This window comes from Podarcis tiliguerta (assembly GCF_965153285.1).
Source record: "Podarcis tiliguerta genome assembly, chromosome: 8".
Lineage (NCBI taxonomy): Eukaryota > Metazoa > Chordata > Lepidosauria > Squamata > Lacertidae > Podarcis > Podarcis tiliguerta.
Window position 1 is genome coordinate 4,600,271 of NC_139541.1, and position 26,492 is coordinate 4,626,762.

The 26,492-nt window shown below is 45.5% G+C and overlaps 1 protein-coding gene across 10 annotated transcripts in view; it reads left to right on the forward strand.

Annotated features, from left to right (window-relative positions):
* The window catches only part of AAK1 (AP2 associated kinase 1), a 108,704-nt gene that overhangs the window by 27,490 nt on the left and 54,722 nt on the right, over positions 1–26,492 (forward strand). For all 10 annotated transcript variants that reach the window (XM_083453742.1, XM_083453740.1, XM_083453745.1 and 7 more), the window contains 8 exons: positions 13,638–13,756; positions 14,221–14,329; positions 16,872–17,014; positions 19,380–19,501; positions 20,073–20,154; positions 23,454–23,586; positions 24,387–24,490; positions 26,214–26,293. In XM_083453742.1, the coding sequence (XP_083309868.1) occupies positions 13,638–13,756; positions 14,221–14,329; positions 16,872–17,014; positions 19,380–19,501; positions 20,073–20,154; positions 23,454–23,586; positions 24,387–24,490; positions 26,214–26,293 (892 nt within the window). The remainder of the gene's footprint in view (positions 1–13,637; positions 13,757–14,220; positions 14,330–16,871; positions 17,015–19,379; positions 19,502–20,072; positions 20,155–23,453; positions 23,587–24,386; positions 24,491–26,213; positions 26,294–26,492) is intronic.

The following is a 26,492-nucleotide window of genomic DNA, read 5'->3' on the forward strand; positions in this document are numbered from 1 at the left end:
TTTTCTCTTTGACATCTGGTGGGAGGGCGTTCCACAGGGTGGGCACCACTACCGAGAAGGCCCTCTGCCTGGTTCCCTGTAACTTGGCTTCTCGCAGGGAGGGAACTGCCAGAAGGCCCTCGGTGCTGGACCTCAGTGTCCGGGCAGAACAATAGAACAATGGGGTGGAGACGCTCCTTCAGGTATACTGGGCCGAGGCCATTTAGGGCTTTAGCACCAACACTTTAAATTGTGCTCGGAAACGTACTGGGAACCAATGTAGATCTTTCAAGTCCGGTGTTATGTGGTCTTGGCAGCCGCTCCCAGTCACCACTCTAGCTGCCACATTCTGTTCCTTATGCAGCTCTTAGTTTAAAAAAGCTTCCCTAACTCAGACCTCAAGGGTAGAATCTGGTTCTCAGGGGTTCTTCCAAGTTTTGCTACTGGAGACTGTTTTAATTGATGGCACTGGTTAATCTTGTGTCCCCTGCATGTCAGGTGTGTGTGCATTCAGGGGACCCAACTAGGACCCCTTTCCATTCTGTAGGCCTGCCTTGCCTCTGGCACTAACTTGGCCTCTTTGGACAGCCAACAGAAATGAGTGGCTTCCATCTGCACTGGAAATCAGGGTGGTCAGCTGTGGCTTATTCACTTCAATTTGTTGTTGGTGCAGGTAATTCCAGGATCACCTGTGAATTCTTCCTCAGGTACTTTGCTGGATATGAGAGCGTGAGTCTGGGGCATCATGTGCTTGGTGAGAATGGCAAACTGCTTCCAGCGTTCCCTGGGTGAGGTGACTTGTTTTCTCCAAAAGACGTGGCAATGTGGGTCAAGGCCCATATTTCCTTGATTCTTATGTTGTGCCAGCGTTTATTTTTTTATCTTTGACTCTTCCTTGAAACGAATGAGCTTGAAGGGATTGTCATCTCGGCATTGCTGAGCATGTAAACAAGCCCTCTGCATTCTGCTTGAGTAGCAGTCTGAACAGATTGGGGCTTATTCATGGGCTTTATATTTGCTGCTTCCAAACTATTGTGACAGCGGAGGCCTCTCTCTGTGTTGCACTGGATTTTGAAAGCTGAAAAGGTTATTGCTGGCTTAAGGGGGTATTTACATAGATCTATGTTAGCATTTTAATGCAGGCCTTGGAGTTTTGTGCCTTCATTCAGTTTTGCCTTTTCATCGTGGCCATGGCAGATGCAGGCATTGTTGTAGTGCTTGTTTACCTGCCACTCACCCCAATCAAAGGGAACTGAGTACTGTATTTTTTGCTCTATAAGACTCACGTTTTCTCTCCTAAAAAGTAAGGGGAAATTTGTGTGCGTCTTATGGGGTGAATGCAGGCTGCGCAGCTATCCCAGAAGCCAGAACAGCAAGAGGGATCGCTGCTTTCACCGCGCAGCGATCCCTCTTGCTGTTCTGGCTTCTGAGATTCAGAATATTTCCTCCCCTGTTTTCCTCCTCCAAAAACTAGGTGTGTCTTGTGGTCTGGTGCGTCTTATAGAGCGAAAAATATGGTAGTTCAAATATCTCCTCTGATAAGAATTTGCCAGGTGGATGAAGATATACCTCTTTGCTTGCTCTACTAGATTGGTTTACCTTTCTGGTGGTGTGTAGATGACCTGATAGTAAAGATCACTGAGGAAATGTATGTACAGTTCTTGAAACACTAAAAAAAGAAAAGGAAGGAAGAACTATATTTTTGCCCAGTTCACACATCACAGTAAACCATGGTCTTTGGTAAACTACAGTTTACTGTGAAGGAACAGTATGATGGTGCATGCTGCTCAGCTATGCCCGCTTTGGTCCTCCCTTTCCCAACCTGAGTGGTTTAGAGTTGCATGTAAATCAGTACTTGTGGCTACCAAGGTTTGTTCTTTGCTTATGGTTCGTTTGGGAGGATTGCACATAATGGAAAGCCAGCTGCTCTGGGGTTTATTTCTGAGCTTGGGACTTGGGAGAAGCAACGAGGGTGTGACTGCATGCTGTCTGTTCCCTGCAAGCCATAGTTTATTTCAGACCAAGGCTTACTGTGATGTGTGAATGAGGCCAAATTACTACTGTTTAGTTACCGCCTCCCTGACAACAGTGAGCATGTGGAATGCAGTTCGTCATTCTGATGATGCAATTCCTTTTTGAGATTTCCATCTTCTCTGCTTTGCCTTGTAGCAAAGGTTGCCTGCCCTACATTGGCTTCTGCAGTTTCTTGCTGGCTTGGCATCCGTGCTCAGGACCACTCTGCAGCCCTGTGCTCTCTGCTGCTTATGCAATTGCCTCGCTTCTCGTCCTGTGGGCTTCTGATGCTGTTAAGCTGCCATTTAGAACGGCAGCAGCTGAAAAGGGCTTCTAACAAGCTGGCCGTGTGTTTGGGCCGTAGAGAGTTTTATTTACTACACATTAGAATTTTCTTCTTCTCACACCGAGACTTAAAGAGCGGAAGTTGTCACAGGGTGGACAATGCTTGGAATTGCATTTTTCACCGTGAAATAATTGAGGCAGCACAGAGAGCAGTAAAATGGTTCTGTGACATTCTCTAGTTGTGTAACCTTCTGAAACAAGGGGCGGTTCAGATGCCTCTTGCTCAAAACTGTAAGATAAGGGCCGCAAGCACATGTTTGCTGTGTCTGATTTCTGCTGTGATCTTGCTATGCAGCAATACAGGGGGGTTCTGAAGAACTTCTGCTTTTCAGAGACCCCAGTTAGCAATTAGATTTTAACAGGGGTCATGTTTTTAACAAGGACTGAAAGATCAGTACCACTGACTGCTTGCTGACCTATATGCATTTAAATACACCCTCCCCTCTGGTATAAACAGTGGTGGGGCCCTCCCCTTATACTGCTTGGATTTCTCCCCAAAACGACTGCCAGCTTCAGACTGATTTTTCACTGGACCGCATCAGAGGTAGAAATATTTAAATTCCTTCTCCACACATTCCCTCTGGTTTTTATTAATATTACACAATAGTAAACACACACACACACACAGTGTTAAATGGAACTTTGCACCTAACATGAAGTTGCATTAAACATCACTTTAGTTTGGCCCTGACTTCTAATTCTCCAGAAATGTGTTAACTTTATACGTGTTGTTTCTAGTGGTGGTGTTAATTATCCTACTTTTCCTTTTTTAAAAAAAGATATTTATTAAAAGTTTTATAATTACAGAAAAAAGTGTAAAAGAAAAAAGAAACAATGAAAAATTTAACAAACAATACATCAAAAATAAGAAAAAGAAAGAAAAAGAAAAAAGAACAATACATAATAAAAAGAAAAAAAAAACACATCCAATTTCCATATCGTTATCTTTCATTTACTTGTTTCCTCGACTTCTTCACACCTCCCTTTTTTGTATTCTAGTTCAAATGCTAATTCAGCAAATCCTTTCCCTCTTTCTCAATTTTTGTTCTATAAATTATCTTAACTCAATCTAACTTTAAATTTTCCACTTTAGCCCATTAACAATCAGTGTTTACTTAATTCTTTATAACATTTCTGCTAAAACCATATAGCTTCATTCCAGCATTCTTCTAACATTCATTAATTTTGCAATATTTCTGTAAATATACTTTAAATTTTTTCCAGTCTTCTTCCACCGACTCTTCTCCCTGGTCTCGGATTCTGCCAGTCATTTCCGCCATCTCCATAATTATCCTACTTTTCCTCTAAGGAGCTCAAGGTAGCATACATTGTTCTCTTCCTCCCCATGTTATCCCCACAACAATCCTGTGATGTAGGTTGGGCTGAGAGTAAGTGACTGGCTCAAGATCACCCAGTGAGCTTCATGTCTTAAGTGGGGATTTGAACCTTTGTTACCAGAAAAATCCGAGGGCTCCCTTGGACAAAAAGTAAAGACACCAACCAGAGTAAATTGGAGCAAATCAGCAGCCTGTAGGCTTGGCCTTTATTGAACTGTTGCAGCAGGGTGTTCCCCTCACTCGCAGGAGAGAGGAAAGACACAGAAAATGGTGTCCAAGACCTTATAAAAACTTTTGAAATTTCCATCCTCTAGGTCAAGCCCACCCCCAGAAACATCATGCATACATTACAGAAAGGAGGGGTTGAGGGAGGAGTTGTGGTGGTAACCTGAGTGTCCTGTCACCTGGCTGGTTCCCTTCTACCCCTCCCCATGAGTCATTTTCTGAAGACAAAAGGTAGTCGCAGTTTCCTGTCCCCTGAGGGAAGATCTGATCATTGTCCTTTGTTCCAGGCTGTGCTGAATCCATTCCCATATGCAAGTTCTTTGTGATCTTGATTGTCTTCTGTCTGGGATCATCAGGGTTGGCATAGCAACTGGGCAGGGCTCCTGTGGATGTGCTGGTATGGTGAAGGGATTATGGCGCCCTGTATCAAACCTTCCCCATTTTGTAGTCTTTCCTTCATGGAGTAAAATAAAAGTGGAACAGTGCAAATCCGATGTATGGTTGATTTTCTATGAATTTATAACAGAAGTGTAGCGTATGTGGTGTGTGAGTGTGTGTGTGAAGTTTGTACAAACTGAATGATGGGGGGGGGGGTTCCTGCTACACCCTAATCTCCCAGCCCCAGTACGAAGAACTGCACCATTTTGACTCTCTTAAATTATTCTGTCTTCTGTTGTCACCCAGAGATTTAGTTGTTCTTAAAGCTTTATCCCACAAATTTATTGGTGAATCAAATCAGGTTATAGGTCTGTATGACTACGTACTTTAAAAAAACCCAAAACACCTCCAAGTCTCCAAAACCAGTGCTCTTCACAATACCACAAGCTATTTTACCTTCTGATAATAAACCCAAAGTGAGTTTTTGCAGCTCTGCTGTCTCTTGAAACAGTAAGGATGTGTTAAAGCACTTGGGGGGAAAAGTCTCTGGTATGTGATGTTGTGATCTCGATACTGGAGTGAGAAGCTTGGACATGAAGACGGGATGTCATGCTGTACTCTTTGTACCTGAAGGGACATTGCGTCAGAAAGAACACAAGGATGGATTCTCTGTAATTGGTTTTGAAGTGGTCTGCCTGTCCGCTCCCCCCCCCCCAGCTGCTTGCCACAGTCATAGTGATAACCCTTCTCTACTCCTGGTGAGTGTGAAGTTGAGCATGAAGGGGAGAAAGCTTCTTCTCCGGGTTGGAGCTGGGAAGTTGGTTGGGGACTCTTCCCCCTCAGTTACCTTCAACAAAGTCATAGCATCATAGAGTTGGAAGAGACCACAAGGGCCATCGAGTCCAACCCCCTGCCAAGCAGGAAACACCATCAGAGCACTCCTGACATATGGTTGTCAAGCCTCTGCTTAAAGACCTCCAAAGAAGGAGACTCCACCACACTCCTTGGCAGCAAATTCCACTGTCAAACAGCTCTTACTGTCAGGAAGTTCTTCCTAATGTTTAGCTGGAATCTTCTTTCTTGTAGTTTGGATCCATTGCTCCGTGTCCGCTTCTCTGGAGCAGCAGAAAACAACCTTTCTCCCTTCTCTATGTGACATCCTTTTATATATTTGAACATGGCTATCATATCACCCCTTAACCTCCTCTTCTCCAGGCTAAACATGCCCAGCTCCCTTAGCCGTTCCTCATAAGGCATCGTTTCCAGGCCTTTGACCATTTTGGTTGCCCTCCTCTGGACACGTTCCAGAGGAACGTGTCAGTGTCCTTCTTGATCTGTGGTGCCCAGAACTGGACACAGTACTCCAGGTGAGGTCTGACCAGAGCAGAATACAGTGGCACTATTACTTCCCTTGATCTAGATGCTATACTCCTATTGATGCAGCCCAGAAGTCCCCCATGATATTCTTGTGGAGAAGCTGGTAAAATGTGGACTGGATGAGGTATCTGTTAGGTGAATTTGTAGGTGGCTGACTGACAGAACCCAAAGAGTGCTCACTAACAGCTCCTTGTTATCCTGGAAAAAAGTGACAAGCGGGGTGCCACAGGGCCTGTTGTTGTTCAACATCTTTATAGACTACTTGGACAAAGGAGTTGAGGGGATGTTGTATTCTGCCTTGGTCAGAGCACACTTGCAGTATAGTGGTACCTCGGGTTAAGAACCTAATTCGTTCTGGAGGTCTATTCTTAACCTGAAACCGTTCTTAACCTGAAACACCACTTTAGCTAATGGGGCCTCCCACCGCTGCCGCGCCGCCGCTGCGCGATTTCTGTTCTTATCCTGAAGCAAAGTTCTTAATCCGAGGTACTATTTCCTGGGTTAGCGGAGCGTATGTAACCTGAAGCATCTGTAACCCGAGGTACCACTGTACTGTGTCCAGTTCTAGGCGCTACAATTTACGAAGGATATTGACAAGCTGCAATGTGTGCAGAGGAGGGCAACCAAGGTGATCAAGGATCTGGGAACTAAGCCTCATGAGCTACAGTCGAGGGAATTGGGTTTGTTTAGCCTTCATAAAGGACTGTCACATGGAAGATGGAACAGACTTGTTTTCTCTCCTGCTCCAGAGGCTGGGACTTGAACCAAAGGCTTCAAGTTACAGGAAAGGAGATTCTGAGTAAACATCAGGAAGAACCTTCTAAAAGTAAGAGCTGTTCAACAGTGGAAAAGATTCCCACAGGAGGTGGTGAACTCTCCTTTGGAGTTTTTAAGGCAGAGGTTGGATGGTCATCTGTTATGTATGATCTAGTTCAGGGGTCTGCAACCCGTGGCTCCGGAGCCACATGTGGCTCTTTTACACCTTTGCCGCGGCTCCGGGGCGGATACTAGCGAGGGGAGGAGGCGCATTGTGCGCCCCGACACTCCCCACTGTGGCGGGCGCTGTACTGGCTGTGACGTCGCATGGGGGCGGTGCGTGCGTTAGTTAAGCACCATCCTGACGTCACCTTCCCGCCCGCTACATTGTAAGGGGCATGTACGCTGGTCACTGTTTTGAAGGGGAGTGAAGAACACACACACACACAAAAAGGTAACTTGTTAATTTAACGTTTATTTCTACGAGGAGGAGTAATTCTGAGGGATCAAACAAAGAAATAATAAAAAAGTGACAAAAAGGTTATTTTTATAATGATGAGTTTTGCGGCTCCCAGGTTTTTTTTCTTCGGAAACAGGTCCAAGTGGCTCTTTTTGTCTTAAAGGTTGCAGACCCCTGATCTAGTTGATGTTTCTGCATTGTGGGAAGGTTGAGCTAGATACCCCGTGGGGTCCCAATGCTACAGTTATATGATTCTATTATTGTGGTCAGATGTGTCACAAGAAGGCCTCTCCTCCTCCCAGAGGGAAGGGGTTGTGAGCGGGAGCAGCTTCCCGCTGGGGCAGGGAAGCGTACTCTGCTCCCTGCTCCTGATTGCTTCTTCTGCCACGCCCAAGCCTCCCAGCCGACCAATAGGCAGGGCTGGTGGGTGGGGCTAGCCACATTTAAACAGTCATGGCAGCGCTAAGCTCCCAGCCTGTTCCAGCTTTCTTCGGATCTCCCGCCCTCCCTCCCTCTTAGGTCAGCTTCTTTTGTGTATTGACCTTGCTATGGACTTCAGTTGGTTTCCTTGGTTGCCCAAGGAACCTGGTAGGACTCTTTTATCCATTTGGCAAATTGGCACCAGCCTCTTGGTTTTTCCGCCTACCTCGTAGCAATTCGTCACAACTTTCTGGTATTGGCGGTTAGGCATTGGAATATGTGTGCTGTGTCGGAGGATTGGGTATGGGCCATCATCTACCCCTCCTCTTTTGGGTATTCCGTTAAAGGAATCCGGCGGTCGTAGATCCTGTCCGATGCCCTGCTGGTGGCTAGGGCCATGGCACGACCCCCGGTGACGTCATGGGGGAGCTTCCAGTTGTATTTGCATCAACAAGCTCCTCCCATTGGTTGTTAACCCTGATATGACTCCTGTGGAGTCTGGTATTGCTGTTTCATCCAATGCCAATATTGGTCACATGCTATAACCAATAAAAGTTGTGGCCTAATTTCGCCCATTAACCTAAAATAATATGGCTTTGTGTCTTATTATACTCCTAGGTGGGTGGCGGGTCCTCGACTCACAACTGATAGTTGTTGTCCGGGTTTGGTTAAAGGCTGGGCACAGACGGACAAATGGCAAGTTGCTTGGAGTAAATGCCACTTGGAGTGTGCAATGCCCAGTGCCTGCTTCTCATTCTACCTTGGTTGCCTAGTTCTATTTCCAGATGATATATAGGAAGACTTGTGTGAATCTTTATGGTTTAGAAACGTATGCCGGAAGGATTTGCTGAATAAATAAATTGAACTGGAATACAAAGAGGGGAGGTGTGGGGAGGTCCGGGAAACAAGCAAATGCAAGATATATTGTGAAAGATTGAACTGTTTTTAATTGTTTTTAATTTTTTAATTTCTATTTTTTCTCTTTTTCTTGTAAGGTTATGGAAAATCTTAATAAAATATTATTAAAAAATAAATAAATAGAAATGTATGCTGGGATGGTGCAATAGAATTTTCCATGCCAGATCAGTTGACCCTAATGGGGAGGGCACAAGTGCCACATTGTGTTGGCTGTGAAGTATTGATGAGGCAGGGGCAATGCAGAGAGAAACAATAAAGGGGAGGAGCTTTTCTCTCCCATGACAACGGCTGGGCCTCCTAAGAGTTCTTCTTCCACCAATGTTTTGGGCCACATCTCCCATTAGACCCTGACAGTATGCCTGTATGAGAGAGTAGTTCAAAATTTCCAGGGGAAGACTGATCTAGTTTAAGTCTCTTGCCTTGGTACCTAAGAGGTAGTCGTAATTTCGTCTGCTAAGGAAGATTAATTTGGAGGTGCTATTTATTTCCTCCTTTCAGTTGACTTGTTTGGCTGCCTGGATGCTTCTGAACAGTTTATGCTTGAAAGCTGTTATTTTCATGTGGAAAAAGCTGTTTGTTCAGCATACATCCAGCCAAGGAAGGACTGTTATTGTGTGGGTGTCTTTAAAATCGACCCAAAGGAAAATGGAAGCTGGGTATCATGTTTTGAAGTGCTGACAACTGATGTATATTTTAGAAAGCAGTGTTTTGTATGGGCTTTTTTCTGCTTCTGGAAAATATATTAATAAAATGAAGTATTAATAAAATAAAATGAGCATGTTGACAATAGATCTGTGGAGTCATTTTCCAGCTACAGAAACACCAGTGTCTTGGTGGAAATATTAGGGAGAGGCATAAAGATAGACTTGGAGTGGAAGAAAGTTTAATTGGCTTCCCACACAGTGTTTATCTGCAACCCCATGAAAATGGCTGAGTGCATTGTCCCTGGAGCCAGGCTGACAGGGCTGGGGAACCTGCTTGCCTCTTACACGTGGCTCCCAGAATGTTGCCCATCAGGAAATGTGGCCCTCTGGCTCAAAAAGTTTCCCTATGCCCTGATTTAAACTGATGTATTCTGAAGGTGGCCCCAAAGAAGGTGACAGTATGAATCATAACAAAATCTTAAGCATATGAGCCGATAAAATTACAGTTAAACCAATCACATTGCAAGATCTGGCAGCAGACAGAGGGGCAGATCCCCCTGTCCAACCAACCAAGATCCAAATACACCTCCCAAAAATAGATGCCTTCTTAAATGGCGGCAACCCTCAAAACTCCTCACTGCCACTAAGAGAGCACCAAATTGATCACGCAGCTTGAGGCATGGCCACAGTGAAGATGCCCTTCTACGTTCTCAGCAAAGGTGTCTCTGGCACTGTTGAAACATGAAATAGAGCCTCCCTGGCTGATCTCGAAGGACGAGCAGAAGCAAGGAGGAGATGGTGGGCCGGCATGTATCCTGGCTCTATCTAAGCCCTTTAGCATCATTGGGGGGGGGGGTTACAGTTACCCCACCTACTACCTCTGGAAGCCTTCCTGGTGATGCCTGGGGGCACTGAACTTTGGGGATGCTGAACACTATAAATGTAATCAGACTAACTTGATTCTTGGCTAATTTGTCATAGATTTGATATCAGTAGCTGGAGCTTCTGGGATGAAACTCTTCAAACCTCCTTGTTCTTTTTGCTACTGCCAGGAGGTGAAATGTTGCTATGCTGATTGTACTCAAATGCTGTTCTTTTGTGTGCAGTTAACTTTGCTATTGAGTTGCTGTTTTGTTGTTGCCATTATTTTTATTTATTTAATTTCTATACCGCCCTTCCTCTGAGGGCAGTTTACAACATAAAAACACAAAAATGCACAACGTAGTAACAAACAACCCTTCCCCCGCCACAGTATTAAGAAATTGTTCTTGCAGTTGCTGATTTTGTGATGCAGTGCTATTCTCTTTGTTGTAAGCAGCTTAGAGCACGGGTGCTTTTCTGTGTGTGGAAAGGCAGCATATAAAAATAAAGTGATGAGTAATGATGACGAAGGCAGCAAGCGGGGCCTGCAACACATCGTGTGGAGTGCAGCTTCCTGCTTTGTGCCACTGTGGCAGGAGCTGCCCCAGACAGGGGTTGGGGGAAGATAGAATCATAGAATCATAGAATCATAGAGTTGGAAGAGACCACAAGGGCCATCGAGTCCAACCCCCTGCCAAGCAGGAAACACCATCAGAGCACTCCTGACATATGGTTGTCAAGCCTCTGCTTAAAGACCTCCAAAGAAGGAGACTCCACCACACTCCTTGGCAGCAAATCCCACTGTCGAACAGCTCTTACTGTCAGGAAGTTCTTCCTAATGTTTAGGTGGAATCTTCTTTCTTGCAGTTTGGATCCATTGCTCCGTGTCCGCTTCTCTGGAGCAGCAGAAAACAACCTTTCTCCTTCCTCTAGGTGACATCCTTTTATATATTTGAACATGGCTATCATATTACCCCTTAACCTCCTCTTCTCCAGGCTAAACATGCCCAGCTCCCTTAGCCGTTCCTCATAAGGCATCGTTTCCAGGCCTTTGACCATTTTGGTTGCCCTCCTCTGGACACGTTCCAGTTTGTCAGTGTCCTCCTTGAACTGTGGTGCCCAGAACTGGACACAGTACTCCAGGTGAGGTCTGACCAGAGCAGAATACAGTGGCACTATAACTTCCCTTGATCTAGATGCTATACTCCTATTGATGCAGCCCAGAATTGCATTGGCTTTTTTAGCTGCCGCGTTACACTGTTGGCTCATGTCAAGTTTGTGGTCAACCAAGACTCCTAGATCCTTTTCACATGTACTGCTCTCAAGCCAGGTGTCTCCCATCTTGTATTTGTGCCTCTCATTTTTTTTGCCCAAGTGCAATACAGTGGTGCCCCACAAGACGAATGCCTCACAAGACGGAAAACCCGCTAGATGAAAGGGTTTTCCGTTTTGGAGGTGCTTCGCAGGACGAATTTCTCTATGGGCTTGCTTCGCAAGATGAAAATGTCTTGCGATTCCTGGGGGGTTTTTTCCGCTTCCCAGCGGGAAGCAGAATTTGGGGGTCCTCCTCTCTCATGAATGGTTGCAGGTTTCTCAAATGTCTGTCCCCTTCTTCCTTTCAGCTTTCCAATGGTTCCTGGGAGGTTGGGCTTGATGCAAAAATCTCCATTGAAATGTAGGCTGGGGTTATGCCATGAGCTAGATTTCGTTAGCATATCGCGCCTCTTTCCCCTCAAAATCTGTATGTCTTGACCACTCGGTTTCTGCGTTTGATCTGAATAATGTCTAACTAACGCTCCGAGGTGGCCTTGACACTGAATGTAGATGACATTAGCATCTGGGTGTTTTTCTTTGTAGTTGAGTGTAGTGAGCCCTGCTGCATACTTGGCAGGATTGAGAGTGGACAAGGATTATGAACAGTGAGAGTATGTAGGCTGCTGGGGCCTCTTCTGAAGTGTTGTGTTCACCTCTGGTGCAGCCACATCTGAAACAGCTGTGGTGCAATGGTGCATCTCTTGTGGCTGGCTGTGATGATTTGAACTGATAGTTTCTCTTAGTCTGCACATGACAACAGCTCTTCAGTAAGTAGTTCTTATTTCAGTTAGAGGAGATGTGTAGGGGGTGCTGTAAGTAAAGTGTGGGCGTTCCTGCCTGTTGGCGCTTTGAGAAGGTAGCTTCCATCCAGGATAGGCTGTAGGTCCCTTAAGAGTATACATAGGAAGCAACCTCATTACAGAGCCAAACCATTTATCTGTCTAGCTCAGTAGTATCTATCAGTGCCTCCCCCAGGTTTTAGCACTACCTGGAGATATCAGGGATTGAACCTGGGATTTTATGTGTGCAAGGTAGATGCTCTGCTACTGAACTATGGGCCTTCCCTTAGCTGTAGAACCTCCATGTTGTGAGCTATAGATGACGGTGGAAGTGGTACCATTGTGTTGCCCTGGGGAAGTTGATATGCATGGAAATCCTCCAAAGAATTGGTGAACAGTAGAGTTGGAAGGGGCCTCAAGCATCATCTAGCCCAACCGCCTGCAATGCAGGAATTACAGCTAAAGAATCCCTAACAGACGGCCACCCAACCAGTGTTTATACTGTAAACCTCCAAGGAAAGAGAGTCCACTACCTTCCAAGGGAGCCAATTTCACTGTCAAACAGCTCTTAGCACCAGAAAGTTCTTCCTAATGTTTTGTCGGAATCTCCTTGTAATTTGAATCCAGGCTGGTATCGGCAGAATTGAGGATGTCCAGTTTTGGTTTTCTTTATTGCTGGTCAAAGCAATGGAAAAAGCAATGGGAAGATGCTCAGTAAAATCTCCTGGGTGGCTCATCAGGGGGAAAGAAAACTCTGGCAGAGATTGTGAGTTACCAACTTAATGGCATATGCACCTGGTTTGGTGCCCTTCAGATGTAGTTAGACTATGTCCCACAACCTCTCACCATTGGTCTCCCCTTTCCTGGGGCTGATGGGAGGTGCAGTTCAAACATTTGGAGGGCACCAGGTTGGGGAAGACTGGTATAAACAAGACTACTGTACTGGGTTCCTGGTTCTTGCTGAGAGATGATGCTTCCATCACATCTTGTGCAGCAGATTGTTATAAACATGGTGCACAGTAGGAATGTTGATTGATTGTGGTTTGGCTGTAAAGGTTGTGGCTTGTGGAGTGAAATTAATCAGTGTCCTTTCACTGTGGTGTTGTATGAGTTTTGTTCCGAGGTAATATCAACCAGAGAAGTGCTAGGGGTTATTCAGCTGTGGAAGACCAAGCTGTTCCTCTATGTGTAGAAATCAGTTGCTCTTCTCCTTTCATCAGCAGTGAAGCTGAGAAAGGAGGAATGCTTGTTCAAGACCACCCAGTGAGTCCCTGGCAGAACCTTCCAAGTCCATGATGCCTGAGGTCCTGTCCACCTGTCCTTTACCGTACACCATCCTCCCCTAACTTGGTGCCCTACAGATGTTTTGATTAAAAACTTTGCCCTTCAGACTTTCTCTCTCTCTCTCTCTCTCCTGGCATGGCTTTGTGATTCAATTGCAGGGGCTCTGCAGAATTGTCCACCTTCAGAGGATGCTACCCATTGCGTTGCCGCATGAGTCATTGTTTTAGATGGCCAGGACTTCCAGGAGGCACACCCAGAACAGTGACTCATGCAGAAATGATATAGGGCAAACTACACTGGGCAGAGGTGGATTCTTGTGCTCACATGCTCTAAAAACAATTCGTCTCCAGTATGATAGTTCCTCAAGTTTTAATTCAAGGATGAACTTGGTTGCCTAGATAGCCATATCTCCTTCCAGAGAGCTTGGATTGATTTTCTGCATGGCTCTCCAAGGTCAGGGCTGCTTTGTTTCAACAGCAAAATTGCTTGCCCTTCAGACAATCCTTTAAAATTGCTAGCTGAACTTTTGCACATCTTGTGTCCGCAGGTGGGTTTGCTATTGTTTTTCTGGTGAGAACCAGCAATGGAATGAAATGTGCCCTCAAACGAATGTATGTCAACAATGAACACGACCTACAAGTCTGCAAACGGGAAATTCAGATCATGGTAAGCCAATGCAGGACTCAAACCTCTGGGAGTTCTTGCAGAATGTTTTGGATAGATACTATTGCATGGATTGGAAAGTTGGGCCCTCCTGTTTGACAGATCTAAGAGGGAAAGAAAACCACTCCTGTCAGCACTGCTACAAAGCCAGCTGTTGTTTTAAAAATGTGCTTCTTTAAACTGAGTAACTTGAGTGAGAGTGGGAAGTTCAGGTGTCAGAGCTTGGCCAGGATATTCAAGAAATACAGAACAACCAAAAATCAAGTAGCAGAAGTGAATTTGAATTTGAAAAGTTATTGGATACCCAGAGAATGAGGAGAAGCAAAGTAAAAGGAAGAGAGTGATAAGTGTCACTGGCATAATATGTGCAGGTAGCTTAATTCTGTTTCGAAGTTTGTTTACTTAGATGTAGATTTTTTCTGGTTGTGACTTGCAGTGAACATTACCTCTTCTCTTACTTTTTCCAGAGGGACCTTGTGGGACACAAGAACATTGTTGGATATATTGACTCCAGTATAAACTCTGTGAGCAGTGGGGATGTCTGGGAAGTCTTGATCCTCATGGATTTTTGCCGAGGTGTGTACTAGTTCAGTGGAGCCATGTTTACAAACCTGTATGGTATGACTCCTGTTCTCAGAAGGCCTGCACGATGTCCAGATATTCAAAGGTTTGTCTAGATCGGAGTGCTGTTCCAATGCAAGAAGGTGCAATGGAAAAAGATTCTTGCCTTAAAAATAAGTTCACAAATAATACTAGCCCACAAGATTTACCCCACCTTGCAACTAGGCAAGCAGTCATTACCAAGCCATGCTTAGAAGAGAACCTTGGAGGCTCATTACAACTCACCTCAAAGGAACAAGCAAGCTCACTGGATTATTTTCCATCTCAGATTGAAATGGGGATTTGGAGAATAATTTTTAGCCCTTCCCTATTCAATGTGTTGGGACACGGGTGGCGCTGTGGGTTAAAGCCTCAGTGCCTAGGGCTTGCCGATCGAAAGGTCAGCGGTTCGAATCCCCGCGGTGGGGTGCGCTCCCGCTGTTCGGTCCCAGCGCCTGCCAACCTAGCAGTTCGAAAGCACTCTCGGGTGCAAGTAGATAAATAGGGACCGCTTACTAGCGGGAAGGTAAACGGTGTTTCCGTGTGCGGCTCTGGCTCGCCAGAGCAGCGATGTCATGCTGGCCACGTGACCCGGAAGTGTCTTCGGACAGCGCTGGCCCGTGGCCTCTTTGAGTGAGATGGGCACGCAACCCTAGAGTCTGTCAAGACTGGCCCGTACGGGCAGGGGTACCTTTACCTTTACCTTTATTCAATGTGTTAGAGCTGTGTTGCCCTGCAGGAGGAAAGTCACGACTGCAGGCATAGTTCTGCATAGGGTGCTGGGATTCTAGGGCAAAGCTTTTGGGTCATGCGGCTGAAACCTCTTGAGGCACCAAACGTTTCTTAGAAGCAGCTGTGTTCATTTGCAGAGATGGGAGCATTCACACTCCCTCTGAGCTTAGAGAGAGGACCATAGCTCAGCAATAGAGCATTTCCTGTGTATGCAAAAAAAGCCCTAGGTTCAATCCTGGCACCACCAGATAGGGTTGGGGAAAGAATCCTGGAGAACCCCTGCCAGTCAGCGTAGGCAGCAATGAGCTAGGTGAACCCGTGCTCTGACTTAGTATAAGGCAATGGCTCTTCGTTCCATAAACTCACCCCCAGTGATCCTACCCTGCAAAAAGCATTATTCAGAATAGCAGTTTACATGACCCGCTAAGGAAAATGACACAATAAAATTCAAAACAGCACACTTATTCAAAATCCAATCCAGTTTCATTTAGTTAATTCAAAATAGATGAATCTGATCCGGTGATGCTAGGTATTGCCTGAAAAAGATTTTTATGCATAAAACATTTATATATAACTACTTACTAAACAGGGACGCGGGTGGCACTGTGGGTAAAACCTCAGCGCCTAGGACTTGCCGATTGTATGGTCGGCGGTTCGCATCCCCGAGGCGGGGTGAGCTCCCGTCGTTCTGTCCCAGCTCCTGCCCACCTAGCAGTTCGAAAGCACCCTTAAGTGCAAGTAGATAAATAGGTACCACTTTATAGCGGGAAGGTAAACGGCATTTCTGTGTGCTGCTCTGGTGCCAGTTCGCCAGAGCAGCTTCGTCACGCTGGCCACGTGACCCGGAAGTGTCTGCGGACAGCGCTGGCTCCCGGCCTCTAGAGTGAGATGAGCGCACAACCCTAGAGTCCGTCAAGACTGGCCCGTACGGGCAGGGGTACCTTTACCTTTACCTTACTTACTAAACATGCACAAACCTTCACCTACCACAGATGTGTGGCAACTAATTTATAAGGCAATTGATAGCTGCTAGCCAGTTATTAGGGACATGGGTGCTGCTGTGGTGTAAACCACTGAGCCTTGGGCTTGCTGATCAGAAGGTTGGTGGTTTGAATCCCCGTGATGGGGTGAGCTCCCGTTGTTCGGTCCCTGCTCCTACCAAACTAGCAGTTCAAAAGCACGTCAAAGTGCAAGTAGATAAATACCTTCCAGTGGAAGGTAAACAGCATTTCCATGCGCTGCTCTGGTTTCACCAGAAGCGGTTTAGTCATGCTGTCCACATGATCCTGAAAAACTATCTGCGGACAAACATCAGCTCCCTCGGCCTATAGAGCGAGATGAGTGCCGCAACCCCAGAGCTGTTCGCGACTGGACTTAACTGTCAGGGGTTCTTTACGTTTTTTTACCCAGTTATTGGTATATTGTGACAACGCAGAATTGTAAATACAAGCAAGTGTCACCAAAGGAAATAGATTTGAAAATATAAGAGTAGTATAACTTTAAAAACGAAATGAATGTGTCTTGCTCTAGGCTCTAGCATTGTCAGTTGTACATAAGAGAGCAACATGTTTGAAGGAGCCCATCTCTAGTGCCTCCTGCCACCCCCTTGCTTCTTAGCCCGCCCCTCAGTAGTCCCACTGCTCCCCAAGGGGTGGTACCACCCAGTGCCAACATGCTGCCATGTTTCCTTGCGTGCCTTGTGGTTAGTAAAGCCTCTTAGAAAGCTCAGTGTCTCACCCCTGATATTGGCTCTCCCTCTCTCTTACTCTGCCTTTGCTCTTTCCAGGAGGCCAAGTGGTGAACCTCATGAATCAGCGCTTGCAGACAGGCTTCACGGAAAGCGAAGTCCTGCAGATCTTCTGTGACACCTGCGAAGCCGTGGCCAGGCTGCACCAGTGCAAATCGCCCATCGTCCATAGGGATTTGAAGGTAACTTACAGTGTCCTTGTAGAGATGCTTGGTGTGTGGATAGTATTCTGGTGCCCAGAGACTCTCCTCGATATTAAAGCAGTGATAGGTCCTCGTGACTGGGTGTGTTACAGGCAGTTCCTTTTCACTACCTTGCTGATATTGGAAAACAAGTTTTGTGCACAGGTATCACTCACATTAGGGGATGCGGGTGGCACTGTGGGTTAAACCACAGAGCCTAGGACTTGCTGATCAGAAGGTCGGCAATTTGAATCCCCGCGACGGAGTGAGCTCCCGTTGCTTGGTCCCTGCTCCTGCCAACCTAGCAGTTCATAAGCACGTCAAAAGTGCAAGTAGATAAATAGGTACCGCTCCGGCGAGAAGGTAAATGGCGTTTCCGTGCACTGCTCTGGTTTGCCAGAAGCGGCTTAGTCCTGCTGGCTACATGACCCGGAAGCTGTACGCCGGCTCCCTTGGCCAAGAAAGTGAGATGAGCGCCGCAACCCCAGAGTCGGTCACGACTGGACCTAATGGTCAGGGGTGCCTTTACCTTTACCTATCACTCACGTTTGAGCTGTTAGGTTTTTTGCACCACCAGTTTCTGACTAACCTTGAGCTGTCGTCAGTGGGCAGTTGGTGGAACCCCACTTGGTAGGTATTGTCTTGCCTCTCACTGACTCCTTATAGCGGCCATCCCCAACCTGGTGCTCCCCAGATGTTTTGGGGGCGCGTGTTTGACTTTATCACATTTATTACACAGTGTTTAAGGCTCTCTTCCAAGTTGTGTGAGCGCTCAAAGTAATCAACACTACAATTACAGAAAAGTGGTGTGCATGGATTTGTGCGCTTAGAAATCTTTATGGTAGTGGCTGACCCTGTGTCCCCAGCCTCTCAAATCAGGGGATCATAATCTCTTTCAGGGCATTTAAGTGATGATCTTATAGAGACATCACCTTGCCAACAAAGGTCCGTATAGTAAAAGCCATGGTTTTCCCAGTAGTGATGTATGGAAGTGAGAGCTGGACCATAAAGAAGGCTGATCGCCGAAGAATTGACGCTTTTGAATTCTGGTGCTGGAGGAGACTCTTGAGAGTCCCATGGACTGCAAGAAGATCAAAAGTATCCATTCTTAAGAAAATCAGCCCTGAGTGCTCACTGGAAGGACAGATCGTGAAGCTGAGGCTCCAATACTTTGGCCACCTCATGAGAAGAGAAGACTCCCTGGAAAAGACCCTGATGTTGGGAAAGATGGAGGGCACAAGGAGAAGGGGACGACAGAGGATGAGATGGTTGGATGGTGTTCTTGAAGCTACCAGCGTGAGTTTGATCAAACTTCGGGAGGCAGTGGAGGACAGAAGTGCCTGGCATGCTCTGGTCCAGGGGGTCACGAAGAGTTGGACACGACTAAACGACTAAACAACAACAACAACGACCCTGTGTACCCAGCCTCTCAAATCAGGGGATCATAATCTCTTTCAGGGCATTTAAGTGATGTCAAAGGTTCTGCTTATCTGAGTTTCTCAGTGAAATATATTTGTTTCTCTTAAGGCAAGGCCAGAGGATCTGGTGCCATTCCAGATGCTCCCATCATTCTGATCATTCACCTTGTTGGCTGGGTCTGATGTGATTGTAATCCAAAACATATGGAGGGACACAGGTTTCCTGCCTTTGCTCTTGGGAAACGATTTCCCAAAATCAGAATTTCTCAAAATTCCCACCAAGCAAATGAGGAGCACCCAAGATGAATGTAGAAACAATCATTTATTACTATGAATGTGTTGAATAGTTGCTGTTGTGTGCCTTGGCATCAGTTCCATTTATTGTTTTTAGGAAGAGGGGATTTGTAGCTTTGTGAGAACATAAAAATAAATGCTGAGACATCTGTAGAACATTACGGAGGTAATCCTTTGTGCGCAGTGGGATATGTAGGGAGTCACAGTTGCAATGCTCTGCCAGAACCTTACACCCACTGTAAAATTCCTAAATAGTCCACAGCAGCCTTTCCCAACCTGAGGCCATCCAGATGTTTTGGATTACAGCTCCCATCAGACGCAGCCAGCACCACTGTATGGTGGAAGCATGGGGGAGAGGGCTGATGGAAGCTGTATTTCAAAACCTTTGGAGGACCACAGGTTGGGAAAGGCTGGTCTTGTGACCTTCTCCATTGGCGATATCTCAGTCACCAGGGGAAAAGTCTTCAGGGAGGAAAACCAAGTAGGACTTGATGGCTAGGGGATTGTGGCTTTCAGAAGTCAGGGGCACTTTCCACAGTTGCCACCACTGCTCCCAAGTTCACGTTTCCGGTTCCTGCTGGTGGAAAGAGAAATGTTTATGCAAATGAATTATGTTTCTCCTTTATCCTGGTATGCACACCTTTTCTTTCCAGGTGGAAAATATCCTCCTGCACGATCGTGGCCATTATGTGCTGTGTGACTTTGGAAGTGCCACCAACAAATTCCAGAACCCTCAGCTTGAAGGAGTGAATGCAGTGGAGGAAGAAATCAAGAAGTGAGTGAGGGATGGTTTAGTGGGCCTCTCCTGTCTCTGGCTTGGGGCTGCTTTTGCATGAAAAGCTTCATAGCTGGTTGACTATGCAAAAGAGAGAAAAAGAGCAGCCTGTTTCTGTGCTTTTGGAACATTTGTTTAAATCTTAATAATTGTGGTTTCAAAACTAGAAGAGGGTTATTAATTAGCTGGGCTGCTTCTAACCTTTACCCTGACACTTGAAGTGGTATGTTTTTAGGGCCCAACTTATTTTTATGATTGTAAGTTGTTTTAAATTATTTTAACTATTGTTTTTAATGCTATAACCCACCCTAGAACCTTAGTGTGAAGAGCAGAAAGCAAACAAACGAATTATAAATTTATTGGCTTTCAACAGCAGCCTCTTTTTGTGGTAGTCTGTGATGCGATCTTGAAATCTCTTTATTTCTGACTGCCCTGAGCTGCTGTCAGTTCTAGATCTAGAAATCATTCAAGGAAGAGTAATTGTTGATGTGAGTTGTAGAGGAAACACCACATAGTTTATAAAACCATTTTGACTTATCCGGCTACCCTGTGAGTTTTGATTTCCTTGTAGATACACCACACTATCCTACAGAGCACCAGAAATGGTCAACCTCTATAGCGGCAAGCTGATTACTACAAGAGCAGACATCTGGGTATGTAGAAGGTTCTGTGAAGTTACTTGCCTGCATGTGGCTTTCTAGAAATTGTACTGGCAAATCTCTTGCCCTGGTTGCCTGGCCTTCCCTGTGGTCTTCTGTCTGCCATGGTTCCCAGTCCCTTAGACCTGCCCCTTCACTCGGTGGTGATCCTGCACGTTTTGCCACTGAGGCAAAGCAAGAAAGTGCCACCCCTTCCCCACCAATGCTACCCTTACACTCTGCTGCCGCCTTCTCCCTCACCCACAACAATGACAATAAGAAAAAGGGGAGTAAAAGGAGGCCGTTGGGAAGAGATGGCAGTGGCGGTGGGCAGCGTTTTAGTGGTGTCAGCAAAGGCAGCAGGTGGTGTGCTCTTTTTGGGTCCAGCTCTGCCACCACTCTCAACTGTCCTGTGCCTGCCACGCTGAGGCAATTGCTTCACCCTGCCTCACGGCCAAGCCGGCCCTGCTTCCACTACAGCATGTCCGGCTGGAAGCTTGCAAGTCAGTCACTTTCTTACCTTCCTCAAGGATAGAAATGGAATCAAAGTGGCTCTTTTACAACCCAAATTCCCTCCCTCTTTTGATCTACACAAGCCTTTGACATCTCAGGGCAGCAAACTTTCCATTTTGGGCAACCCTTTGGTTACGTGGGGTATATTTAGCCGTGCAACGAGGCATACTTAGTAGCATGTTTTATTAATGTGGTTTTATATATACATTTGTTTTTAAATATTTAATTAGCAGCGAATTTACATTGCAATTTGGATTTGTTCTTGTGCCCTGGTTTCCCCCACCCCCTTTTCATCTTTAGAAGTTGTAACCCGCCCCAGAGCCCTTGTGAATAGCACGGGGCTTAATAAATCAAAATGAGCATTTGGAGATTATTCCAAGAGGCTGCTTCCTGAGTTGCGTTTTAGAAGAAAGGACTAGATGCACTAAGGGCCTGATCAGCCACTGTGCTAAAGGCAGAACTCTCAGCCCAGTACAGAGCTCAGGCCCGCCACCCTGGTCTCCCACCTCCCCATCTAATCTATTCTTGCAGAGAAAACCAATGAGTGAACTGGACCATATTGCATTTATTTGAGTAACTTGTTTGCCTGGAAAGACTAGAGTGGGCGGAGGGCTGCCTCTGTGAGAATTGCATACTTTATCCTGTGAAACAGCTGGATGTCCCATTTTTTTGGTTTCATTCATGAGGTGTTTGCTTCATCATCTGCTCCTGTAGTTAATATTCTAGACAAAGTTTTAGCAGGTTTATTTCTCTTTTCCACAACATGTATATTCCTTGCAATAGCATGCTGATCTGATTTAACTGCTTCCCACACCACAACAACAATAATAATAATTGCATTTTACATGGGTGGGTGGGCCAGGCCCGGCCTTTTCTAAATCTCTGGGTTTCATAAATGATGACTGGGGATGATGGGGGTTGTAGTCCAAAACACCTGAAGGGCACTTGGTTGGAGATGGCTGCACTATACTTTTTTCTTTCTGTATTCACTTCCCAGTGACTAGGATGTGATCAGCATAAATTCTGCTTCTGAGCTCTTTTTACATCACTAGTGACTTAGGAAACAAAAAAAATAATCAATTCTCATAATCGCTTAAGGCAGTCCAAGTAAAAACTACAGCCTTTTTGCATGGGCGTGGGCAGGTGGAAGTGGCATCAAATGTTATTCCTTTGTTTTCTAATTGTGCTAGAACATCCTTTCGTCAGGGTGCAAAAATAGCACTTAAGTTTATTATTTTTAATAATGGATTGTTCATTGCTCTGTTGCCATTTCTTGCCAAAAATATTTTCTTCTGTTACTGATTTTTCCAGTTCTTTGATAACTCATAGATAACTTATTATTGATGGGGGTTTTTTATCAATAAAAAACCCCAATAACATATAAATCTACACAAGTTAGAGAAACTGCATTCAGAAAGCAGACTCCTGAGCATAAACAAGTCATAGCCTTCAAATAAGCAGATGGACGGAGGGGGGCATGGATGTAACATTCGTGTCCTGCAGTCATGCATTTAAAATTCCAAGATGTACTGTGCTGAGAGTTTCACCTCCATTCTTTAATCTCAAACCAAACATGTAGAGCAGGCATGGCCAAACTTGGCCCTCCAGATGTTTGGGACTACAATTCCCATCATCCCTGACTACTGGTCCTGTTAGCTAGGGATGATGGGAGTTATAGTCCCAAAACATCTGGAGGGCCAAATCTGGCCATGGCGGATGTAGAGGTTCCTTGAAGCACAATACAAGCACTTGACTGAGGGACGCCCCCCCCCCGTGAAAAGACTTTGAGATGATTCTTTACCCGCCATCATGTTTTTCTTTCGGAGACAACTTGTATCCTACTTCTATGTTCTATTTTTGCATATCTTGAATACTGCTTTTCACTTCTTTAAAAATTGATACAGAATTTAAGACCCATATCTTATGTGCAAATGCTGCTTTTGAAAAACTAGACTGAATGCCTTACTCCAAAGTAGGTAACAGAGATCATTACCTGCAGATAGTAGAAAATGATGGTTGTTGGGATTAGACCTGCTCTTCTCATCTAGGGTCCGTGGGGTGCTAGCTTCCCAGAGTTTTCTTCTTGCAAAACAACACCCACACCCACACACCCACAACAGGCAGGGGCTGTTTCAAACACACCAAACAATGGTCTACGTTTGAGGAGGAATTGGCTGTCCTTCCTTCGCGCCATCTGCTTAAGCCGGTATTCCCCAACCTGGTGCCCTCCACATGTTTTGGACGATAACTGCATCCACCCAGGCAAGCATGGTCATTCATAGTTGTAGTCTAAAACATCTGGAGTGCACCAGGATAGTGAACACTGGCCTAGAGAAATGCGTTGTGTAGACACTTCACACTGAGGCCTTTTTGTGATGCTTTCTTTTTTGAAAAGGAATCACACCAATAAGATTTATGTGTTTGGCCATGTGGATGTCTGGTGTGCCTGCAGTGTCTGGTGATTCAGAGTACTCTGTTTTGGATAATTTTTTCTCCAATTTTTTTTTATAAGCTTTGAATTGCAAATTTTGATATTACACATCTCTTCCAGTTCAGAAACAGCAATCTTGATTCACCAGAGGCAAACTTGGAACAATTGCTAGCAGAGCCAGCAATTCCTACATTCCTAGCTTCAAATCTGGCTGGGTTTTTGCTGACCTGAAATCTGATGCAGGTCATGTCAGCAAGAGAGGTTTGTTTTCTGTTGTTGCAACTAGAATCCAGCAAGGCCTTACATGACAACGGAGGTAACCTGGTCTCTGTTCCTACAGCACACTAAAGAATTCTTCGTCTTCTTTCAGGCCATGGGCTGTTTGCTGTACAAACTCTGTTATTTTACTTTGCCATTTGGTGAGAGCCAAGTAGCAATTTGCGACGGAAACTTCACCATTCCTGACAACTCGCGCTACTCTCACGACATGCACTGCCTCATACGTGAGTATCTATTGGGGAATACAGCTCAACTCTGGTTTTGAAAAGCTAACTAACATGAAACTGCTCCTACCTCCTGCCAGGTGTTTGGGTATGGTACCCAGAATACTTCTGTTTATAAGGACAAAGGTTTTGGGCACAAGTCTAGGAGATTTATTTTGGTGCCCACTTCTGTGAACTTCATCAGATGCTCTTATATTGATTCAACTCTCCCCACACTGTTGCCTCTACCACAACTGCCATCAGTTGTAGTTGTAGATGGAAGTTGTAGCCCAAAACATCTGGAGGACACCAGCCTGGGAAATGCTAAAGGGGCAGGGGTTAACTGAATAAACAGTTTTGAGAGTCTTTTGGGGGGAGTAAGGTCTGCTCCATATCCATCAAACTCAAGTCTTTCGCACCCCTGCCCTGTCCCTCTCGTCTCTGCCAGGTGTTTTCCCTTTATGGAGAGCTTGGAGGAGATTATAGCAATGTACCAAATAGTTCCCACCTTAGAAGGTCTTCCAAGACTCCAAAGCCATTAAGTAAGACCACTTTGAATCTCTTAGAGAGGAGAAGCAGGCAAGCCCACGGGTCTCTAAGGCTCCTTCTAGTAGTAGTAGACTATGGTTTGCCGTGGTGTCTGAACTAGGCTAATAAGCAATGTGGGATGTCTTTGGGTTTTGGAAGCTATGCAAGTTCCTGTGGGCTGAGTTTTCCAGCATCCATATCAATATCCATATTGAGTAAGATTTGTTCTTGTCTCTCCTATGCCATACCTAAATGCCACACCACCGAAGCCTAATAGGTCTTCTGTTTCTTAGGGTATATGCTGGAACCAGACCCTGACAAGAGACCTGAAATTTACCAGGTCTCCTATTTTGCATTCAAGCTCGCTAAGAGGGAATGTCCGGTCCAGAATGTACAGGTGAGTGATGCCTGATCCCTCTTTGCTGAAGGGGCAAAATACCATACAAGAATTCCTAAAATAATCCCACAAGTACTTTAGTCCTCCTCTTCCTCCAGGACTATTTTTGGGCCTGCAAAAGTCATGGAGTAATTTATTGAGAGGTTGCCAGGAAGCAACAAAAGACAACACAAAAGGGAGGGAAACCACAACAATTTAGCTTAGTGCATGGGGAGGTGTGTTTTCTCTGTACAGTATGATTGCATCTTATGTAGGGAGTTCAGTTCCAAGGGTTCTGTGTATACACAAAAATCACATACAGTGGTGCCCCGCAAGACGAATGCCTCGCAAGACGGAAAACCCGCTAGACGAAAGGGTTTTCCGTTTTGGAGGTGCTTCGCAAAACGAATTTGCTATGGGCTTGCTTCGCAAGACGAAAATGTCTTGCGAGTTCCTGCGGGGTTTCCCCCCCCCCCCTTTTCCCAAGCCGCTAAGCCGCTTGACAGCTGATCGCTAAGCCGCTTATCAGCTGATCCACTAAGCCCGCTAAGCCACTAATAGCCTTTTAGCAGCTAATCCGCTAATCCCTTAAGCCTTTAATAGCCGCTAATAGCGCTAATCCGCTAAGCCACTAATGGGCTTGCTTCGCAAGACGGAAAAAAACGCAAGTCGAAGAGACCCGCTGAACGGATTCTTTTCGTCTTGCGAGGCACCACTGTATACCCAAAGCCTTGGTATTTCCGCATGGCTAGTGGGTGAGGGGGAGAGAGTGAGTATGCCTTGCCCTCCCAAAACCCACACGCCGAGCAGGCCTAGCCTAGCAAACAAGGTGGGAATTTAAAAACTTTTTTGTGCCATGTCCGCTTGGGTTACCTGGCACAAAAGAGCTTTTAAACTCCCTGCCCTGCTTGCTGAGTAGGACCCTGGAAGGCTAGGAATGCTCAGGTGAGATCTTGCAAGAACTCTGACAGCCCTGCAAGATCTTGCACAAGAGCAAACCCAGAACCAGTGTGCTAATGCCTGGTAAGCAAGGCAGAGAGCTTAAAGCTTTATCTGTACTGGGGAACCCCAAGTGGGCCCGGTGCAAAAATGGCTTTTATGCTCTCTGCCTTGCTTGGGTTTAAGCTGCACAGTTTTAGCCAGTCCTCTTTCAACCATGTTTGGTTGAAATCATACAAATGGTTGAAATCATACAAATTAAATTAAGTTCACTTTCTCATGAACTGTACTGAATTTGTATGGTTCTTTACTTAAGAATACGTTGGTGGTAGTAGCAGTTTTTGTCCTTTTGGTGTTACATCGCTACTGCTATTTTATTTTCAGATGTGTTTTGTTTCATATTACAGCCTTATAGTTTCAATATTTTGCATGTTAATACATTGTGACCTGCTCTGGAATGGGCAGCCCTGTAAAGCAGGCCATAAATAAATACAGTTGACCACCATAAACATTTGCCTGACTACAATTATAGAAATAAATAGACATCATGTAATTTCTATGCTAATATTGCCAGGGTTTCGTGTTTTAATTCTGTCTGGCTTGGGATTGTTAAGTGGAAAAGTCCCTGGTGCTGTTTCTCCTCTTTCATCCCAAGGATTTCTTAAGTATCTTAATAAATTTTACCTACCCATGAAGTGAAGCCTAGGAGAGCTTTAAGTTTCCCCATTCAGTTTGCCTCTTGCTCTCCGGTGCCTCTGACAGCCCTCCGTCATTTTCTGCTCTCTGTGTGGGTTTCCATTTGCAGAACTCTCCGATCCCTGCCAAACTCCCAGAGCCAGTGAAAGCGAGTGAAGCTGCTGCTAAGAAGAGCCAGCCAAAAGCCAGGTGAGGGTGCCTGACTCTTCCATGGACCATGGCAAAAGACTGTAAAAGGCTAGCAGTGCTGCTTAAGAGAGTTAAGCATTCTGGAGAGCTGGGGCCATTTCATACTGCAGCGCTGGAACCTGAGTTCAAAAATCAGTCAGTCATAATCACTAATAGGTATATACCACTTACCGCAATAGGCAAAATCTCTGTACAGTTT